This window comes from Falco naumanni, chromosome 9 (genome assembly GCF_017639655.2).
Source record: "Falco naumanni isolate bFalNau1 chromosome 9, bFalNau1.pat, whole genome shotgun sequence".
Taxonomy (NCBI): Eukaryota; Metazoa; Chordata; class Aves; order Falconiformes; family Falconidae; genus Falco; species Falco naumanni.
This window is the reverse complement of record NC_054062.1, coordinates 53531190-53547452: the sequence shown is the minus strand read 5'-3', so window position 1 is coordinate 53547452 and position 16263 is coordinate 53531190. Positions and strand designations below refer to the sequence as shown.

General features: G+C 41.0%; 1 protein-coding gene across 3 annotated transcripts in view; it reads right to left on the bottom strand.

Annotated features, from left to right (window-relative positions):
- The window catches only part of INPP5A (inositol polyphosphate-5-phosphatase A), a 262018-nt gene that overhangs the window by 11633 nt on the left and 234122 nt on the right, over positions 1-16263 (bottom strand). For all 3 annotated transcript variants that reach the window (XM_040606001.1, XM_040606000.1, XM_040606002.1), the window contains exon 12: positions 15185-15258. In XM_040606001.1, coding sequence (XP_040461935.1) covers positions 15185-15258 — 74 coding nt within the window. The remainder of the gene's footprint in view (positions 1-15184; positions 15259-16263) is intronic.

Genomic DNA, 16263 nt, shown 5'->3' with positions numbered 1-16263 from the left:
TTAAGACTGTATGCACTTCCTACCTTTAGCATTCAGCACGGTTGCCTTTTGTTAACACACTGTATTACACGTATTTAAAAACACAAATGGGGAAATGAGGAATTCCATGTGGAACAATTTTTCTGCCCTGCTTAAAATAGTGGCAAAGTTGAAATTTAGGACCTTAACCGCTCACGTTAGCAAAAGTAGTCCATTATTCTCTGTGTATGCCAGCCAGTACAGTCATGCAAAATATACTTTGACTGTATATGCCTTTGGATGATGGACAGACAGGCAGTTCTGAAGCTGGAGAATCCATGTAAGAGGTTTGTACAGTTTATCTCCAGTTGTCCAGGATTTCTTTTTTCTCAAGATGCTCCTCCTAGCTGCTTCTCCATCTTATTTCACAAACTTTTGTTTCAGTTATGTTCAATTTATTTAAACAGGATTGCTCTCAGGAGGGTTTTTTGAATAAAACTTCCAAAAGGTACTAATTAAAGCAACATCATTAATGTTAGGCTCAGTGTTGTCAAAATTTAACCAAAGACTTCAAGGAATTGTTAACTGTTAATAAGGTGCAGGCTGTCCACTGGTAGGTTATTTGGTATTAACTGGTATTACAGTTAATAAGGATGAGAGCCACTTGGCAATTGTTTGGGGAAAATAAACCATTAAGACCATCAGTAATATTACTGCAGCACTGTTGTTGACAGGTGCTGTCCAAGGTGATGGGACACCTTTACAAAAATACTTACTGCAGGCTGAAAAGTCCTCTGACATCATAAACCATCCTGTCAGCAGTGTTTTGACTCAAAACACAAGCCAACAATGCTGTGTATATAAATGTCTCTTTAACTGGCATTTCCAGTCAGGAAAAACACTCCTAATGAACTCTTCTCTTGTGTAAGAATGGATAAAATGTGCTGCTGAGATGGGTGCAATGTACTTTCTGAGAGGAAACAATTAATTCGCTTTGGAGTGTTATTACCTTTAAGAGCTGCCTGTCACAGGCAGCTCCGCTTTCCAGCTCATTTTTGTGCATAGTGAACATAGTGAATATGTCCTGTTGCTGCAAAAGTGTTTTGGTTGTTTTAAGGATTCTTCTTTCCTAAGGATTTCCAGTAGTGTTGTAGGAAGTGTGACAACATCCACTAGGCAACGGTGGGGAAAAATTAAGCTATGCAATGTTTTCTAGTACAATAAAGGTCATTCTGAAGACCTGTGTATCCTTATATCTAGATTCATATGCAGACATTCAGGCAAACTTTTTCATGTTTCAGGGAGTGGAAATACCTCCTATTCAAAGACCACTTGTTCTCATTTATTAATTGTCTCCACATTTTAGATCACTGAATTGTTTCTAATACGAAGTATTTGAGATAAGATGGAATTATTAAGCATTGATGAAAACCGAGCTCTTTATGGGAAGATATGAGACACAGTTTTATTTGGCCCATTTTATTTTTAAAATCAGGTATGAGTCCTTGCATTCACTTCTCTCGCTTTTAAGTCTTTCTGTTGAGAAAGAACTTCAAAAGGGGAAAAATCCCAACCAATTTTTCAACAGAAAATTATTTACTAGTTTTGTATTTTGCAAGAACATGTTGGACCAATTTACCTTTAGCTCTGACACACTTAGTTAGATTGTCTAAGGTGCTTTCACCAGAAGCCAGGACAGTGAATACAGGCTGCCAGTTCAAGCTTTGGGTGCTTCGAAAGTTGTAAGGCCAAAGATATAAATAAAAATATTTTAATATTTTTATTGACAAGGTCCCAACTCAGCATTAGTGTGAGCTAGTACACGAGTGTGATTTCAATAAAATGCCATTCAACCAGTCAAAGTATGGCATCCAATTTTTGTCAGCTTCTAGATCATTAGTTTCTTCCTCCAAATTGAATTAGCATTTTATATTTCCCTGAGTCCGAAAGGGAGATTTGGGCTCCTTAGTTCTCTTCCTAACCAATGACCTCATGTAATTTATCTTCATATGCTCATCTTAGGCAGCAGATAGTTAAAGCTAAGCAGTAAGACACGTTGCTGTTTGAATTAAATTAGCTGCTTCATATGTACCAAAACACTAATAAGCCTTCATGAGGCTCTGTGAACTAACTGGCCATGATATGCATCTCACTTAAGCCAAATCAGGAGGGTAAACAGAGTCCTGCAAACACAGGACTTTAAACACAGTTAAAGTACAATGCCTTAAACAGCTGCTACTTGCAAAGGCTACACTAACACCATGGTGATCACAGCAACAATAAGAGTCAAAGGTGACAATAAAAAGGGGGGTCACCCAGGCAATGCGGCAAAGGGTAAGAAGGGTAAACAGGACTCAGGCCTTAGCTCTGGGCACAACACAAAACAGGATGGGTAATGACAGGGTGTTTTTCTTGGAGTCTTTTTTATGGATTTATGTTGGGCATATTGCATTTTGGCTTAACGTCCTTCTTTGGAAAATACATGTCTATAATACGCTTCTGAGTTAACATTTCTGTATCGCTAGTGTAACTCTGGACCTTTTTCAGTTAAAAAACCAAGAAACCCAGAGCCCCTTTCTTTTTCCAGCGAGAAACAACTGGCTCTTTACTTTCTGCCCCAAATGCTCCCCGTGGAGAAAACCTCCCCTTGCTGATTACAAACAACCTACGGCTAAACACAGTGATACCGTGAAAAGGTGCTAGGGCTTGCACTGTCCCGCCGGTGGCCAGTGCCCCTTTGCGGGGTCTTTAGGCTGGCCAGCAGCGAGGGGCTGACACGCAGCTAATAGCACTGGTATGCTATGCTGTGCTGTGCAATGCCCGTGGCATGGGGAGGCCCAGCTAACAAAAACAGGTTATTCAGAAACACTAATGCCTCAGCAAGTGGACAGTGAGTGACATGCTCTATTGCTTTAATAACAATAATGTCGCACTCTGCTATATGTATAGAATACCACTACTATTAAAAGTGGATAAATGTAATTATGAATACCATTGGCTTGTCGGGAAGGACCCAGTGCCGGCTTGTTTCAGCCAAACAGTCTGATGTTACTGTATGTGACTGTGATTGACCGAAATGGCTTTTCTGGGAACGTGCCGGGCTTAGAGAAAGTTACTTTTGGGATGCAATTCACAAATTCTCACACTGGAAAAAAATTACTGCAACACTGAGGCAACAGGTGGGACAGGGTTCTGGTTCCAAGCCACTGGGCTGTCAAACAGCACTTTCAGGCAGGGATACCATGAATGGCCTGGTTAGCAGCAAAGACCATAAGCTGTTTAGAATTTGCTTCACTTTCTGCTTGTAGCACCGTCTATGATCCTTACCTTACACATGGCATACAGTAATACTCATCCCTTGAAACTCCTTTCCATCATTGATTTTCCTCTCTTTTTCCCTTTGCCGCAATTCCTTAAAACAAACAGAACTGCTTACTTGGGTAATTCTACCCAGTCCCTCACAAATTAAAGAAACACCCTATTTCAACTTGGAAATTAATTGAGAATGATGGTGAGACCTGTACCGGTTTAATGTGAAGAGAGAAATGGGGATAAGATCTGTCTGAAAACCATTTCAATGATTAAATTCTAATTGTTTTGGAGGACATGACAGCTGTCTCTTCTACTTCCAACTGGGAAGCTGTTTCTGTGCTCCAGCTTTAGATGCTGGAAGAACCCAGACAACTACGCAATGTCCTGTGGGAATTTCTTCCTCAGGGTCTGAGGGATCTGCTGGTGATTTAAGATACCTCACTGATATCTGGAAGGTATTTAACAGTGCATGAATGACTACAAGGTGTTTCTGTTCAGTGGAAAAAGTTTCTTAATTGGCAGAAAAAACATGTGTTATAAAAGTAACTGAAAAAGCAAGCATAAAAATAATCTAGGGCTTTAACATTTTTAAAACAGTGCCTAACTCCCCCTTTTGTGAGACAACAGGACCCAGGAGCGTTACTGAGGGTAAGATGTTCTAATGTTCTAAGAAATGGGAATCCTATTTGCTTTGGGAGTACTGCACCAGTCCTGGCAGCAGATGATTGGTACACTCTGAAAACATGCAGGGCAACTGGTGAAAACACTGGTAAGTAAAGGCAGCCTGTCAAAATATGAACCATCATCTTGTCTTCCCATTTCACACCCAAGGGTGACAACGGGGATATGTACAGTGGCACCCACAGGACTGAGTACAAAAGGCAGAGCTGTTCTCTGGACAGTCTCTGCAGACGGGAAGGTACAAGTGATCACATTTAAAAATGGTTTTGCTTCATGCAGAGCAGACCAGCTCACTTCGTAGTGCAAATTAGACTAGAAAAAAATACATGTATCATTGTGCAACCTACTAGAATAAAACAAGGTCACAGGACAAAACGCAAGGGTAGAGAATATACAGATTATAGACTAAAGAGGATTCGGGCAGAATAAGGGACCAGAGCCAGAGAGAATTCCAAAGAAGCAGTTGTCTTCCAATAGTAAATGAGATTCAACTTGTCTCCTGGTGATTGGTGTCAAAGCCAAGATACTGTCAATGCAGAGGGTCTGCTTGAGAAAAATACCACACAGAGGATATCTAAGACACAAACATATGTCCAACCAGTAAATTACATGACAGCCTAATGCAACAACAAACAAGAATAGGTCACTTTAAGAGAATGATTAATACATGAGATTACTGTGCATGCAGACTTATCTAAAAGCAAACCTTGTTGGTGGGTGTGAACTCTTGCTAAAGTCAGCTCCTATCTTTGCTATACAACACCTACAAGAATAATTATAATAATTAATGGAGAACAGCGATAAAGGTAACAATTGCCCACCTGTATACTGACTGACCACAATGTCGTTACTTCTTTTTTCACACCTACCGCCTTCTGCAATGATCGCTGACCACTGCAAACTTTTCCAGCCTCACACTGGGCTTGCTGTTTGCTCACAGCCAGGCTGTTCAGCCTGTGACTGACAGAGCTTACAGAGTTTAAAATTCTGAATTGTATTTAGTCTCCAATGGCTAAGGTTGCTACGGGCTACATTAGATTACAAAGGGTAATGAGAAGAAAACATGAATATTCACTATATAAAGTAAAAGGCCTCAAAATATAGGAGTATAGGAATGGGTGAATAATGTCTGAAAAATACTCCATTAGAAGGGGCCTTTATTTTGTGTGCAAAGATAGCAGACTTGTAATGCAGTCTGTGACTTCTTATTAAGCTGTGATTTCTCTTCCAGCCTGCCTTCGCTTTTGGCAAATTTTTGGAGGATCGGGGAAAGATCTGCTGCTGCTGAAGGCAGCGTGGTTTGTTACTTCTGTTCTCAGCCCAAGGGAAGACAAATGAGGAAAGGGGTGGGCTTCAAAGAGGCTAACCTCTTGACTGGGGAGAGGAACAGTGGACTCCGACCGTTCTCCCTGCTGGCTCGGGAGATGGCTGCATTTTAAGTGCAGACAGCTCTCCCGTGGCAGGTTGCTGGGGGTCTTGACTGTCAAGTGCAAGAATGTGCTGGGGAACCACGTGGGCAGAGGCTGCTGACTGGGGGTGAAACAGCTTTGGCACATACAGGTTGAGAGCTAGCAGGCTAAGACATTTTTCCTCCACAGTTCATTCACTGTGTCACTAGCATGCTTCTCTGCAAGGCACGGGTTATACAGCATGGTACGCTGATACAACTTAAGCACATATTTGATAAATTAAAAGGAACCCAGAACTGAAGAGGAAATTCAGAAAAATGCCTAGGTATTAAGTGCCCTGCTGAACAGAGATAACTGACACCCTTGCAAATTAAGCAGACGCTGTAAGTGATGTGCTCAGGCAAGGCTTTGTTCTGAATGGTTTGGAGGGGCAATTGCCTGACCACCCCTGCCTCCGCACTGCAGCAGGATGGTGACGCAGGGTAGGATGAAGAATTCACGTAAGATCAAGCAGACCTATGGTCTTAAACTAAATTACACTTTTGCATTGTAGAAGAACAATGGTTTTGTTTTGTTTGGAGTTCCATAAGTATGCCTGCAGAAATGCTATTTTTAGATGTGGCTGGTAGGAGAGTTCAAAAGTGGATTTGGAATCCTTCCCACATACAAAGTTGACTGGGAAGAGTCCTGAAGCTAACATTCACTAACACAGAGTCTACCAAGACCTTGCAGAAACCCACTTGCATATACATTAACATGTATTTACTGCATTGCCTTAATACTGTTCCATTTATAGCTAAAAATCCAATTTATAATACACTGTAATTATAAATTACCATAGAACTATTATTATATACACAACTATGACCTATACCTACCAAAACTAATGCATGATTAAAAATATTAACATATTTATGTAAAATCCAACAAATGACATTTGCGTATTGCTTAGTAGTTTGAAAACGTAAAAGCAAACCAGTGTTTTGAAAGGGCAGGAAAAAAGGGAAATTGTAGACTTGCAAGTCAATTTAGTGGCTAGACAAAACCAAAGAACTTCAATTTGTTTTATACCCAACTAAGGCCAAAGTGGTAATTCTGAAAATTCTTATTCACCTGCTGTCTAATCAACCATGCCAAGGCTTTGGTCTCTGCTCCTAGAACTGTTTTTTGTATTTGGTCTAGTCATCGTTTCCTGCAAATAGTAGGTGCAGCCCTGAGAGCAGAACTCATCTCCGCTCCTCCACTTCCTGGTGGATGGCTGGCCATGGGGTGACAGCATCTTCCACTTTTGTGCTTTGTTTTTTTGACCTTACGCCTGCTGTATTCAAAATGAATAACCCAAAGCAGATAGGCTATATGGGTAGGAAAATAGTCAGGCCACAGCTTGATACAGTGCTTTTCTTCTGAAATCTTGCTGTTAGCCAAAGGGAAGTAAGCATTTTACTTGTTTTGGGACCTCTCATGTCAAGTTTCAACCTACAATAAACTTTAATGGTCATTATAAACATATACAGGCTTGAAAAACAGCTTTTCTAAATATAGAATTGACCATTCTGGCTTTCAGTGATTCAAGCCAGGCCTGCAAGGTTATATTAACTTAGCTACACTGTGGTTTTGTGCAGCCTTTCACAATGGAACTTAGCACACCTTCCCTCAGAGGGTTTAAACAAAGGTGGGTCCTCATTCAAACGATCAAAAAGCACGGAAGATTTGCATTAACTTGTTATGGAGGGCATCAGCTTAGTTTCATTTCTTTTAAACACCGAACAGTGAAAAGACAGCTGTACAGCAATGTTCTTACTTCCGCCATGGCTGTCCAGACGTGGCAAACAGAGCAATGCGGGGAAAGAGCCTTTGGTATTTCAATTTCTTTACAGAATTATCTATGCTATCGCTTAGAGACAAGCAAGAAGTCAGTAGTTTAAAAAAAATATTTTGAAGTATTCTTGACTCAGTACAGGGTCCCAACTCTCCACAGAATTAAGAAGTAACTTTTTATTTGATACTTCTTACAACATCAAAATTTCAATTTTAGGACCCATTAGCACAGGGACTAGAAAGAAAATAAGAAAAGGTTTGCATAAAGTTCAGTTTTTAAAAGCTGGTAGTAAAATGCATGATGCAGTAGCTGGAAATATACAGAGACCTAAGTTTTTGCTAAGACCTGTGAATAATGATTCCTGAGATGTTTTCTCTAAGAAGTGATGAGGGTTAAGTGCTCTTGCTGATTATCGAATGTAGTTTACAATCAACTGAAAAAAGAAGGCAACAAACTACAGAAAAGCACAATGCACATGAATTTTGAAGAGCATAATACAATCTGCAACTATAAATTCAGTAAAGAAGAACAAAAAACCAGAGAAGTATTACAACACACCATCATTTCATCATGGCATTTTAGAGTTAGAAAATTACTCAAGAACTCAGCATTTCTATTACTACTTATATTGAAATGCCATCTCAGTGTAATGAAAAACTGGAAACAAGAAGGTCTGACAACTTAAAAAAATTTAGGTCCCTAAATAAAAAGATAAGAAGAATCTTGAGGATTTTTTGTAACAGACAATTTGCATTTTTTCGTACCCTAAGTGGTGTGTTCGATGAGAAAGCACATAAAAAATGCCTTTTGTTTTGTTTTTCTCACTTGGTAATCTTTCCTTTATTATGTTCCCTAAATCCTAGACAGCGAGAGTGGTAACTCTCCCCTGTCATTTGGATACTGCCTCACAGAAGGTCACATTCCCTAACATTTATGAATATGGGAGATTTTTATCAATGCATGGAGGCAATCTAGCAGTCCCTTTTCCCTGAGAACCAAGCACGCTGTTGTCTTGCCATTTGTGTCCCAAGGTGAATGTCCTGCTCCTGCACCTAAGCAACCCCCTCGCCTCTTGGCCGGTGGGATGGCCAGCATGTCCCCGAGGCAGCATCATGACTCTCCGGCTCCGGGGCCATTGCTAACACGGGAAAGCCAAATTCATCACGGGGTAAGCAGTGCCAGGGCTTGTCAGGCCTGGCCTGACGGATAGCTTCTTGAGCACAAGCGATATGAATTTACAGCTTGTACTGACCGTGCTCTCAGTGGCAAAGCACAGGGCAGCAGAGAGCTGCTTGTTCAGCTGCGGCAGCCTGCGCTCAAGTGCCGAGCTCAGACACCGTCTGTTTCTCCAAACCGGAGCCAGGACACAGCGCAGCATCGTGATGTTGTCTTGTGCAGAACTTACGGTGCTTTACGAGAAGATATTATAACTTTGAAAATGGAGTATGAAAATTTTGGACAACAGCTTGCTTTTAAGAAGGTTCATCTAAAGAGCAAAGTATAGTGATTTCTTTTTAAAAAAATAATCTTACCAGGATAAAAATATATGTCTACACAACTGTCAAAGCTTTGTTTGAAATTAAGGAGAAGGGACAGAGAAATTAATTCTAAAAGATGCAGATCTATTGACAGAAAACAATTAAAAGATGGAAATGTACAAAAACATCCTCTCCATTTAGATTACTACAACAGAGGAAATGATTTCATAATTTTAAATGAAAACTGAGAATATGCATGATCAGATTTGATTATTTTCCCAGTCCCTTATGTACTCCTAAGCACATAAGCAATTTGAGAACATCAAAACTTCCAAATACTTTCTAGAACAGCACTAAGTTTACCCTCATGTTTTGTAACCACAGACTCAAATTTAAAATTAAACTCTGAAATACTTGTACTGTCATAACTGAGAAAAACACTATTTAAGAGAAAACCAATTCTGGTCATCCTCTGTATATCAACAAGTTTTCGCAGTCTTGATGAGGAGATTTGTACAGTGCATGAAGGTGTGATGGTGCTGCTGAAATAAGTAGGAATGGGGACTAAGGTGTGGGAAATCAGGACTGGGTTCACTGCCTGTGGTTCTCGACGAGAACGCGGGTCAGAGCCAGCTTAACTCAAGGCTTTCCTCCTGAAGACAGTCATTCTCTCGTGCATTCACCATAACACCTGGCACCATGAAAATTTATTATTTTAACTGGGACTCTGCTCATTTTTATGCTACAAAACCAGTGGTTTTTATTCAATACAATCCCTCTTACCAAGAAATGGGTTGGTTCTCTGAATTTGGACATGTCAGGTCACCAGCCAGCACTGGCTGGAAGGTTTGGACTTGGACCTTGGGCTGCATTCCATGTTACGCAGGGAAGCACGGTAAAACTGCGTCAGTAACTGCAGCGTGTTTCTGTTCTACCTGTCCAGATTGACACCTGAGGTATCTGGATGATGGTGTAATGCCGCTCTAGGAGTGGCATGAAAACAAACCAAGAAAACTGCTCAGGCTGAAATTTTGGCCCTCACTGAAGTTAACCACAAAAATACCACTAATTCAAAGGAGTAAAGCTTTCAACCCCAGGCCAGCTATGGTAGTGTATCAATAAGATCTCATGATAAAGTCCAGAGAATAAACAGTTTATGCTGATAAAAAATGAATTTATAAGTGATTTAGCCTGCTGCAACTCAAAGGGATGTGACCTTTTGCATTTATCTCAAGAGTACACTGAATCTCAAGCACGCTTTTTGAGGATAAAATTTACATGAAAGGAATGAAACTGTGCTATCGATTTGTAGATCTCCGTGTGCAGATCAGGCAATTAGTTGTATGTACAAATGATAAAGCAAGTGAAAGAAAGAGATAACTGTCCTAATTTACCTTTCATTGTACTAGATGTATTCAGTACCATTTTAACTGAGATACTCTGCCTTCGATTGTTGGCCAGCATTCTATGATGTAAGACTATAACACCACGGATCAAGAACAGAAGCACAGAGTAATTCATAGACTGAGCCAATGGACCATAATGAAAATATCATGTAGTAAACAAATTCTGAAATACTGCTTTAAGGCTATCATTACAATTGCTTAAAACTTTGTTCTGAATTCAAATGCTCACTAATTAAGCCCAGAAGCCTGACATAAAAAGTGACCAGAACTTTCTTTGTGTCTCCCTCCAGTGAAAAGGGCTTGCTTTGATGCATTTATAGAACAAATGGACGCACCATACACTTTCCAGCTAAGAATACCAAAAAGCTTAAAGAAGCAGTTTCTAAATATACAGGACTGATCATACCCTCCTATAGTTAAAAATAAAAACTCTAGTATGATATATGTACTATATATAATCTATGACTGGATATATTACAAACACATATTAAGCTCGTATTTACAAACAGTATGTAAAAGTAGCTAAGTCATAAGCTACATATTTTCTTTCTTCCAGTAGAAAAAAAAAAGTAGGAAAAAACGGATGAAAAACTACTAGGAAGTGAAAGTGAAACCAAGATATTTAGGCCATACATTTCATTTCTTTCTTGAATAAGTGAAAAGTTCCAAGTTAAAAAGAAAATGTCCTACATTAAAACCGCTGCTTTTTGCCTACTCATGATACCTGGTTTTGCAGTGAATAGCACATTGTCATCATTATTTCAATACAGAGAAAAATAAATCAAATTATATCTTCCAGGAAAATCAATATGCTTAATTTCATGAACAAAAATAGGACACTGACCTGCAGTAACTCTGTGAACCCAGTTCTGCAGTACTTCATTTAGGCGAGACTTCTTACTGAGCCTGGCGCCCATGCAAGGGCTACAGAATGGAAAGCAGGATTTGAAAGCAGGATTCCCTTCCCATATGACCCAGAGAACAAGGAGGGATGGGTGAAAAAAAGCACCCTAACATAAAGCCAATTTTCTCTTTGTGTATGAGTTTAACTGGTTGGTTTTGCGCCCTGTATTTTTAGTAATATTTGCATATCCAGTTCTCCTATTTTATCAGTATTCTCTGCTTAAGTTCAAATAAATTTTTTGTTGTAGAAACTCAGTTTTAGCACCCCTTCCATGCCAGCTTTCAGTATATAAAAATGTATTACTATTTATTATTATTACTAGTACTTAGTTGTAAGAAGGAAACGGAGCGAGTAGCCGGCAAAGCTGCACGCTTATCTCCTCCACTGCTCCCCTTTGATGTAGGTGAGAACAGCAGCCGTAGGTCTGGATCTCTGCAGCCCTTTGGAGGTCGAGGAAAGGATTGCCACATTACACTGTACACCCTTCTCGCGCCCCAGGCTGCTCACAAAGCCACAAAGCTGGGAACTGAGTGGGAACAGAAAAGCGAATAGGTGAAGCCAGAAACAATCCTTCATGGCTGTTTCCCAAGATCTGGACAGGGTCCCTGCTCAGAAATGCCTGCTTCCACCTTGGTAGTGCAGATCTTTTTGTGCAAGCGTCTGAGCGAGTTAAGGAGCTGTGGCCTGCAAACAACTGCTGAGCTTCACATCCCTTAGCGCCACAGTGCAGCAGCAACCCAGCACGGCCCTGGCATGCTGCGAGCCCCTTGGGGCAGGAAGCGAAGAATATCGCCAAATCCAGCTAAAGCAACAGTGTGTTTGGGGAGGTGGAATGCAATTACGGGGCGTTTGGCCAGAGCACGTGTCTAGAAGTCTATGCTCTTGCAAAAATGTTATGGGATCTTTGATGGCAAGAAGCGGTCAGGATCTTGGTTTTTCATCTTATTTGAAAGACAGCAGAAGCAAGAGTAATGTGACTGCTGGTTGCCACCCCAAGCAGGACTCACCAGCAGCTCTGGAGACAGCGTGCTGCTTCCTGCAGAGCCATACCCAACTTGCCCAGAGCAGCTGTGGGTGCCCCATCCCTGGCAGTGCTCAAGGCCAGGCTGGATGGGGCTGGGGGCAGCCTGGGCTGGGGGGAGGGGGGCCCTGCACATGGCACAGGGGTGGGACTGGGTGGGCTTTAAGGTCCCTTCTAACCCAAACCATTCTGTGCTTCTCTGACTCCACACTGGAATGCCCACGGCAGGTGTCATGCTGACAGCGAGCGTATGATGGCCCCTTGTTCTGGGGGAGAGCGAGGGGTCTGAATGTAGGACCCGAGTCCATCACATCCCGTAACGCAGATTACGACAGGCAGGGCTCAGCTGCCTCGACTTCAACTCTGCAAGCCAAAATTGTACCTAATGGAATATTTAATCTCCAATATTGGTGCCGTGTACAAAACAAAAGAAAGACATGAGCTAGATTTGGCTTTGGTTTTGCAAGGAAACAAAACCAAGCAATAAAACTGAGAAAGAAGGAGCTGGCAGCAGACAAGTTGCCATCAGAAACTGGTGACTGCCCTCCTTGATGGCAGCTCTACGGCCTGAGGGACTGCTCCTGTAGTTTCCTAGCCAAGTCGACAAGCATGTGGGCAGAGGAGGGGAGATGATGCTTAGCTCATATTACAGAGTATTTCTTTCATTTCACTCACTACATTAATTAGACAAAGTCAAAATCTGTGTTTTACCCACAGGGATTTCTGGGATGGAACTTTTTCACCTGGTCTTGTATTTTTTTACCAGGGCTTCACCTCTAGTGTAGTACTTTAATATTTTTGTCCTCGACAGTAGTAGACTTATACAGTAGATACAATAGCTTAAAATGTTAATGGTATTGCAATACATAACTTGGGATGTTAATGCTCTATGTCAAAGTATTCAGATGCTGTTCCTGTTCATATGGTCCTCCCCATCCATCCCCCCAAAGCTTGCTGCTGGCTTTACAGCGACGTCAGTGGTTCTCGGTCACAGGCCCTCCTATTTACTCCTGGTTTAACTTCTAATTCTTTTGTCAAACATCCTCCGTCTTCCCCCAAGGCTTCTTTATCTCTTTAGACGGTCTTACATGATGGCACTTTCAAGCTCCATTCCGGCCGTCCATCAAGGAGAAGTGGTGTTACCTGGGCCTGACGGGGATTCCTAGGAACTGACAGCAGCAGTCTACCACTCTCTCTGTGGATCAGTGCTATGAAGGGACACAGAAAATCTTTTTCCCAGATACCTGTTTTCACCTGGGAAGCGCAACACCAACTCACTGCCACATCCTATGGGGCAGCGTCCCGCAGCCACCTCAGTCTTCCTACAGTTTTCACCACTCTCCCCCAGTACTCTGGATCATCCTTGCCCAGTCCTCCCTCCTCTGCAGCCCTGCTCCATTGCCCTAGTCTCGCATCAGGTAACTTGCTAGAGCTTTCCTCTTCTGGCTGCTTCTGCAAGTTCTTGGTGTCCTTGCCTGGAGACCCAGCGCTGGCCTGAGGCTTCACCGTTCTGAGTCCTAGCTGTGCCCTTCCCTGCATGGCTACCAGGTGGCTCCCGTAGAGTTTCGGTTCTGGCTTTTGTTCTACCTGTATTTCATTCCTGGAGGTTTCCCAGCGCTACTTGCTCCAATGGGATGTAAAGGAGAGGAAAGGCCACAGTTTCATAGGGCATGGCCCTTGGTAGCCGCGAGGAAAATTCTGGGTTGTATCCAGTCTAGCTGTAATTTGCAGGAAACCTAACCACTAAAATAATAACAGAAACCTCTACTGAGATTTGGACACACTTGTGTAAATAAAATTTTCAAGGGTTTAGACCCTGGCCAGATATTCACATCATTTCACAGACAGATCAAAAGCACAGCTTTGATACAAAGACTACTCACACCAAACTTTGCTTGAAAGCAGAATGACACCAAACTGTATTGCCAGAAAGGTTTGAAGAATCTGCAAACCATTCATGCAACACTTTTTTGCCAAACCTTGTTCTGGCTGAAAGCAATAATGTTGGTGAAATCAAGTAGAAGAGTATTTCTGGTAAAAAATCTGTATCTATTTCCCCTCACCTCCTTTTACTCCGACCAGGTACACAACTAATGGAATACACTCAGAGAGGTACACACTGCTGGTCTTCTGTTATCATACTCAATCAATAAGAACAATTTAGAGCAGCGGTAACCTCTCCATGCATACTTCCATTGTCCCAAGGGATCAATATAATCAGTATCGCAGCTGGCTGGTGAGAATTAATGAGATTATGATAACAAAAAGGCAAGCTTTCCAAATTTTTTCTTAGTGTGTGCCAAAACATCATACTTTTCTACCTGACCATAAAGGACAAAATAGCAATATTTAAGAATATTGTATCCATTTTAAAGAAAGTATATAAAAAGTATGTTTTTATCTATGATTTCTTGAACTTTAACTTTCTTTGTGAATACAGTATTTCCCTTAAAAGCAGCTGTGAGATCTGACTTCTTCATTCTTGGAAAGGGGCCATACATGTTTAATACTGTACCAAATTTTTCTTGATTTCTCCTGAACAGGACTGCCATTTCCAAAAACCTTGCTTTTGTATGATAGCAATACTTGTCTATTCATGGCTAAAATAAGCTTAAGGGATATAGCTGATGATCATGCATGTGTATTAAAAAAGCCAAATTAATAGTCTTAGGAGTTATATAACATGTTTACTGAAACTGAAAAAGCAGAATCCAAGTTCCTGCCCTCTCTCCTGATACTCCTCTTGGATCCCCCCTTGAGCAATGGCATCAGGCTCTGCACTCCCACTCCCAGTCTATCCGTAGGACTGCCATCGCTAGCCCGTTCTCAACAGCTTGAGGCAAAGACTGTCTTTATGGTTGCAGTATATTTTAACAGGTCATCTAGGTCCAGCTGCTTAGAAGTAGCTACACATCTCTCAGCACACATCATGTCAGGTCTATTTTAAGAGCAGCTATAAAAGACAGGATCAGCTGAATGCGAGCGAGGAGCTATAGAGCACTATTGGCATGCAGACTCCACTGTCAATGTTTATTTACTGATGGAGGGGATGTGGGAAGACTAAGCATTATGAAAGGAACAAAGATCATTATAATTTCTCCAATGTGTATGGGAACACTCACATTTTACCTACAGTGCTAGTAACAATTATGCTTTAGCTAGCTAGTTAAATAAATGAATTATATATGAATCTTACCTGGGAGGAAATGAGATGTCCAGTTCATACAATCTGTCTTTAAAGACTGACAGTTCTCTGTCAAATTCTAACAGCTATAAAAGATAGAAATAAATGTATTCACTCTTTAATGTTGAAGCGATCAAAAAAGGCTGCATCATATAAAAGGAAATAAACAGTCACTTTGATTACACACCTCGAAGTATACCCCTCATATAATAGTTCTTAAAACATAGTGCAAAACACTCAATACTATTTTGATACATAAACAGTTCATTGAGAAAAGTGTTCAAAATGTTCCTTTTCATGTCAGTGAAACACGTCACACTGGCTCTTTACAGCAGTGACCTGTATGTACACTTACTCTTTCAAATGGCTGAATTTTTTCAAATTTTATTAGCAATCTTTTCAATGATAAACCAGACCAGCATTAAAAAAGTACAGCAAACTGATACGCTAATCAGACCACAAAAATGCCAGCAAAAGGTATCATATTACTTTATATTATCTTTAGCTCAGATAAGAAGGTACAATAAACACAAGGATGTGCACATCACTCTTCCTAAGCAAAGACAAGCAGTGGTTTTGTACACTTATTTTGGGTGGTGCATGTCAGATAGCAAAAGAGGTGTACGTGACAATAGGTAAAATGTGTTCCCAGGCAGCGGCCAAGATATAGTACTGGAAGCAGACATTTAACAGAGATGTTCATAGGTCTAGATTTAATGTCCTGTATAAATATTAGTCCTTGCCAAATCTGTTTTCCCCTGGACCTCTAGAGAGAAAATAAATATCTGCAGTCTTTTGTTCATAAACACAAACCCACTCATAACAAGTCAATGATAATCATCCACATTACACCAATAATTGTTCTGATAGACGTAACAGACCTTATTTCAGAACCAAGGCGGGTGTTAAGCCTGACATCTGAGTGAATTAGCGAGTTAAAAGACAAAAAGCTCATAATCTGTACTGTTACTTGCCGTCACTCAAAGTGCCACTTTCTATTTTGACAAGCGTGTCATCCAAACAGTGTCCCGGATGATGGTGGTGTGTTTGCCCACTGTTCATTAATCATGTCCCATCTCACAGCTGTGCTG